This window comes from Amphimedon queenslandica, unplaced genomic scaffold, assembly GCF_000090795.2.
Source record: "Amphimedon queenslandica unplaced genomic scaffold, v1.1 AMPQUscaffold_10319_Cont17178, whole genome shotgun sequence".
NCBI classification, from domain to species: domain Eukaryota; kingdom Metazoa; phylum Porifera; class Demospongiae; order Haplosclerida; family Niphatidae; genus Amphimedon; species Amphimedon queenslandica.
In genome coordinates this window covers 1-6,438 of record NW_003549410.1, presented here as the reverse complement: position 1 = coordinate 6,438, position 6,438 = coordinate 1, and the positions used below count along the sequence as shown (strand labels likewise).

The 6,438-nt window shown below is 33.1% G+C and overlaps 1 protein-coding gene across 1 annotated transcript; it reads right to left on the bottom strand.

The window, feature by feature from the left end:
- Positions 1 to 1,554: 1,554 nt before the first annotated feature.
- On the bottom strand, positions 1,555 to 5,119 carry LOC109590228 (probable serine/threonine-protein kinase qkgA). The gene is made up of 10 exons (XM_020006149.1): positions 5,103 to 5,119; positions 5,007 to 5,009; positions 4,913 to 4,915; positions 4,615 to 4,621; positions 4,087 to 4,532; positions 2,422 to 4,038; positions 2,329 to 2,368; positions 2,187 to 2,267; positions 1,866 to 2,132; positions 1,555 to 1,814 (listed from the first exon to the last, which is right to left on the bottom strand). The coding sequence occupies exons 5-10, from the start codon at positions 4,471 to 4,473 to the stop codon at positions 1,792 to 1,794; spliced, it is 2,415 nt and encodes an 804-aa protein (XP_019861708.1). The 5' UTR covers positions 4,474 to 4,532; positions 4,615 to 4,621; positions 4,913 to 4,915; positions 5,007 to 5,009; positions 5,103 to 5,119; the 3' UTR covers positions 1,555 to 1,791.
- Positions 5,120 to 6,438: the final 1,319 nt, after the last annotated feature.

The window sequence follows — 6,438 nt, the reverse complement described above, 5'->3', positions numbered from 1 at the left end:
AAATTTGTAAAAAATCCAAACTTGATTGGAATCAGCTCAAAATTCCTGCACAACATAAGAACATGTATATGTATAAGAAAAAATTATAAAAATGGAAAATTCTCAACTTTTTTATTTTGGGCGAAATTTGGCCAATGCCCCTGTATAATAGTATAGGGACTTTGACCCAATTTTTGAGCAACTTTAAAAATTCATAAAAAAATTCAAACTTGATTGTAATCAGCTCAAACTTTCTACATAACATAAGAACTTGTATATGTATCAGAAAAAATTATGAAAACAGAAATTTCTCTCCTAAAAATTTTAAACAAAATACCCTGTACCAGTACAAAGTACGGGGACTTTGGCCAAATCTTGGAGCATCTTGAAAATCCATTGACAAGATGCTACATTCATAAAGGCAGTGATAGACATTATTGTTCTTTTATTTTAAAGGTATCTGCTAGTGCTGATGATCTAACTTCTGGTGGTGAGGATCGTAACTCTATCCATTCCTTTGGGTCTAATCACAGTGGGGGAGGAGGAGGGGGCGGGGCTAAGATTAATTTTGAATTATCGGCAGCTGCTAACACCCAAAGCACTGTTGTCTGATAATAAAGTACACAATAATACCCACTGATAATAATTAATAATAATAATTATGACTTGATATTGTGATTATAATATACTCTTTATCATTCTTCCTCTCTCTCTCTCTTTCTTGGAACTACTCGTGTTGTTTGCTTGTCTTATTGCTTTAATAACATTATTATTATTATTATTATTATTATTATTATTATTATTATTATTATTATTATTATTATTATTACTATTATTATTATAATTGTTGCATTTCTCAAGAGGTTAGATCCACTCATAGTGATATCCAGTGGAATGGAGGAGTAGAAATTACTAGTAGTAAATGACAATGATACACAACCAGGTCATTCTACAGCTGGAGAGTAATTTTTATAAGAGAGAGATTGAGAAATAGATAGGAAGAGACAAGCTTCATAGATACATGTACATGCAGTTATGTGTACAGTCAGTTCCATTACCTGTACATGTACATGTACTTCATTCTGTTGATATTCTATTATTGGAATACTTTAATGCTGTAGCTACCATCACTAACTAATGACATCATCATAAAATCATATAGTGACTGTGATATCATAATAGTATCTACCATTGGGTGGAACTAATCTTAGCTCTAGATATGAATATTGTGAACACATACATGTAAATGTAATGTACATATTTTTAAATGGAACTTCCACCCACTACTGCAGTGAATCATTATGTGTGCTTTGTTAAAGGTTAGTTAGTGTAGTGTTTGTACTGTAGACAAGATTCTGTCAACATTTCCAAGATGTCTTTCCTTTTATGGAAGTATATTTGGACTCTATTCAGGAAATATCAATATACACTGACTACTTGTGACAGGAACTGGTTCCTTATTCACCAGCATTGTGCTAAATAGCAATCATTAATATAAAGCAAGAATCAACTTGAAACAATCAACAAATGCCTAACTGTAGAATTGACTTATTAATTACAATACCCTCAAACATGTGACTTCATCATGGTAGAATAAAACAGCATTCTACTTATAAACTATAATTCAACTATAATGAAGTAGCTAATTACAGTAATTACATAAAGAATGGCAAAATAACTATTTAAGAACTATATTCTTGTATACATTCCAGCAGATTAAGCATTGCACACTAAAAAAGCAACTACTAATAATTTTATTCTAATTTAACAATGTAACTATAGTTTTAATTAATTTGAAATCCTGGCATACCATTAAAGCTCTTTTGTTGTTGATCCTATATTAATATTAGTTGATTATTATTAGTAATTAATTAATATAATCTCACTTATATATTCAGCAACTGTTGTATCTCCTACTTCACCTACAGCAATAGCTAGTTTATCCCATGTTGCTTCAATATCATCTGTAAGCCATAACGCTAAACATTCTCTGAGACATCGCTTAGCATCTCGTGGATAGTTATCCTCAATTGTCTTTAGATCATTATGAATTAGACCCAAGTAGAGACCAAGATCAAACCATTTTTTGTTCTGAAAGTAACCTTTTTCTAACACTCGTATGATATCTACCAGATTCTTGATAGTCAATATGCCTATAAATAAAAATAAACAAATGATATGAAACCAGTGACAGTGAGTGCTTATACCTTTATGTTGATCATCATTGGACTCACTGGTCTTTGTGGGGGAGTGAATTGCAGTTGAGTCAACTTTATGAATTGTTGGCTCTGTTTAAAGTAAAAATATGAAACAATATAGCTTAGAGTGATATGAATTAGCTAATCTTACTATGATCATCTTTAATGATAATCTCTTCCAAAGGTGGAATCTGGATTGTATCAGTACAATAAATTATATTACTGTTACTAATAAATTTAATACCTCTTGGAGTTGTCTTTCTTGCAACATATTGTCATTAAACCACACTGATTCTTCATCATTTAGGTGGCGAGGGCATCTTTCCATTTTGCAGTAAACAGGATGAGAGCATGTCTGATTCTCAGCATCAATGTCTTGAATGTAATGGACTTCACTGAAAGGACTGCATTGACACACATATTGCACTTTCCTTGATGATCTATCAGCATGATGACCATGGTAAAGACTGAGAGTGTCTTCTACTTGTTGACAACATTCCTCTAATATCTTCAATATTTTTTGACAAACTAATTTGAGAGAAACAGGATGACTACTCTCAGGGGCATATCGCAACACATCAACTTGAATAGCTGTATGAACATCAGTGAGAACAAAATCATCAGAAGGACGACCATAAGAAAAGCAGACACGATTACGATAGATACTTTTTATCTCAAGTTTAGAGGTCCGATGCAGTAGTCGATCAAAGAAACCAGAACCAGGTACTGCATAAACATAACCATTTTCAAAATTGAGCTCAACACTGGCATCAGTAGCAACAGCAGTTGCTAAACGAGTGAAGAAGCCAGGAGGTACATACCCAGTGGAGAATGTAATGTGTACAGGTGAGGCTCTTAGCTTATAACCAGGTCGTACTTCATTAGGATCACCTGTGTATCCTTGTAGCACTGCTGGAAGAAAATATTGCTTGAATCTGCTATCATAAAGCTCAGTTTGAACTTGAGCTGCAAGACGAAAATGAACTAAAAGTTCTATTATTTCTTCTGGATCAATACCACTTGACCTCCATACTTCTTGATAGAGTGATTGAACAAGAATACCATCATTTCGTAACAAATACCATCTTCTTGTTCCACTCCATCCTTCTTTGCATCCTTCTAGTGTGAACACCTTCCCAATAGTATCAACAAACCATTTTGGACTGAGAATGAGTTTATCTTCCAGTCCTTCTATTTGAGGATAGTAAAGCACAGCTCCCAGCTCATGGTAGAATTTCAATACTTCAGGAACATCAGCTGCTGGTATATGACATGTTGCTCCAATGGCAATGGCAATAGATACACTAATGACATTTAGCTTAAGCTCTTGCAGAATTTTCCGAAAAAGAACCCAGTTAATAGGGGTTTTGATGACTAGCTTAGTGATAAAACTATCAATAGATTCACGTAATTTTGCAATATTTGAATCTTCTCTTTCTCCCTTTCCTGAGGTTGTATTATCAATGATTAGCACATCTTTAATAAGATCTGAGAACTCTTTCTCCTCATACAGGGACTGGATTTGCTTCTTTACTTGATCTCTCTTCCATTTTGCTTTCAGCTTGTCACCACGAGTGCCAATACAGTAGAGATTAGGAGAAGAAGTATCATCTTTGTTGTGCTTCATGAGGTGACTGTGTATTGTAGACATCCATTTGGCCATTAAATCACTTGTACTTTCATTCACTACCTCACCAAACAGCACTTTTCCATCAGGAGTATTCTGACGTGACTGCCATCTTTCCCTGAAATCCTTTGAGGCATCAAACAGGAGGAGAAACATTGTACGAGGAGTGAGGAAGGCTGGGAGAATCTCAAGGAACACTGGCTGACCACCACAATCCCATATATGAAGAAAGGGCTAAAAATTGATAGCATTATGTTATAATGTTATTAAAATATGACTAACTTGAACATGTGCCTTTGTTGTGAGTGTTTGAGAAGTGGAGCCAGCTTTTTTTAATACTGATTGGATATGACTTTCTACATTCAGAAAGGAAGCTATTAAACTAGTAGATTCTAATTCATCTTGAGAATTTTGTGTGTTAGATTCAGATGCACAATGTGAGGATAGACTAGAACAACTTGATTCAAACAAATGTGCAAGTTCCTGAATTTCATCTTCTTCTGTGGCTTCTCTCCATTTGTTTCCTCTCATTGTTTGCCACTCGTGTCCAAATGGTCGTACAGAGGATACATCAGATACAATGGTGCTTGTAGTATGAGGATTGAAAGGTTCTTCCATTAATGAACGCTTGAGAGACGTCTTGCCAGTACCAGCTGATCCCAGTAACATAAGACGAGCATACGCTACATCAGCACTTCCTTGTTCTTTGAGAGCTCTCTCATAAGAACCTATAGGTACATGCACTAACATAAATGAATAAATATAATAGTATCTTAGTATAGGAAGGTTTTAAAAAGTCAGCAAACATACTTGTATCCTACAAAATAATAATGACGTCAGGATTTGTTGAATAAAAAGCACATCACAATGGTATTATAAAAAAAGAATAAAATTACACATTCACATGTGAAGTGACTTACTGGCTGAAATTGTGAAAAGCACAGTTCAGTAAAGTGTTACAATGGTATCACAGAAGAAAAAAAATTACACATTCACATGTGATGTGACTTACTGGCTGAAATTGTGAAAACCACAGTTTAGTAAAGTGTCACAATGGTAACATAAAAGAAAAGAATAAAATTACACATTCACATGTGATGTGACTTACTGGCTGAAATTGTGAAAAGTACAGTTTAGCAAAGTATCACAATGGTATCATAAAAAATGAATAAAATTACACATTCACATGTGACATGACTTACTGGCTGAAATTGTGAAAACCACAGTTCAGTAAAGTGTCACAATGGTATCATAGAAGAAAAGAATAAAATTACACATTCACATGTGATGTGACTTACTGGCTGAAATTGTGAAAACTACAGTTTAGTAAAGTGTCACAATGGTATCATAGAAGAAAAGAATAAGATTACACATTCACATGTGATTGACTTACTCCCTGAAAGATTGCAAATAACACAGTTTAGTAAAGTGTCACAATGGTATCATAGAAGAAAAGAATAAAATTACACATTCACATGTGACATGACTTACAGACTAAAAGATTGTGAATAACACAGATTAGTGAAGTGTCACAATGGTATCATAGAAGAAAAGAATAAAATTACACATTCACATGTGACGTGACTTACATACTAAAAGATTGTGAATATAACACAGTTTAGTGAAGTATAACAATGGTATCATAAAAAATGAATAAAATTACACATTCACATGTGACATGACTTACATACTAAAAGATTGTGAATAACACAGTTTAGTGAAGTATCACAATGGTATCATAGAAGAAAAGAATAAAATTACACATTCACATGTGATTGACTTACTCCCTGAAAGATTGCAAATAACACAGTTTAGTAAAGTATCACAATGGTATCATAGAAGAAAAGAATAAAATTACACATTCACATGTGACATGACTTACAGACTAAAAGATTGTGAATAACACAGATTAGTGAAGTGTCACAATAGTATCATAGAAGAAAAGAATAAAATTACACATTCACATGTGATGTGACTTACTCCCTGAAAGATTGCAAATAACACAGTTTAGTAAAGTATCACAATGGTATCATAGAAGAAAAGAATAAAATTACACATTCACATGTGACGTGACTTACATACTAAAAGATTGTGAATATAACACAGTTTAGTAAAGTGTCACAATGGTATCATAGAAGAAAAGAATAAAATTACACATTCACATGTGATGTGACTTACTCCCTGAAAGATTGCAAATAACACAGTTTAGTAAAGTATCACAATGGTATCATAGAAGAAAAGAATAAAATTACACATTCACATGTGACATGACTTACATACTAAAAGATTGTGAATATAACACAGTTTAGTAAAGTATCACAATAGTATCATAGAAGAAAAGAATAAAATTACACATTCACATGTGACGTGACTTACATACTAAAAGATTGTGAATATAACACAGTTTAGTAAAGTATCACAATGGTATCATAGAAGAAAAGAATAAAATTACACATTCACATGTGACATGACTTACAGACTAAAAGATTGTGAATAACACAGATTAGTGAAGTATCACAATGGTATCATAGAAGAAAAGAATAAATTTACACATTCACATGTGATGTGACTTACTGGCTGAAATTGTGAAAAGCACAGTTTAGTAAAGTATCACAATGGTATCATAAAAGAAAA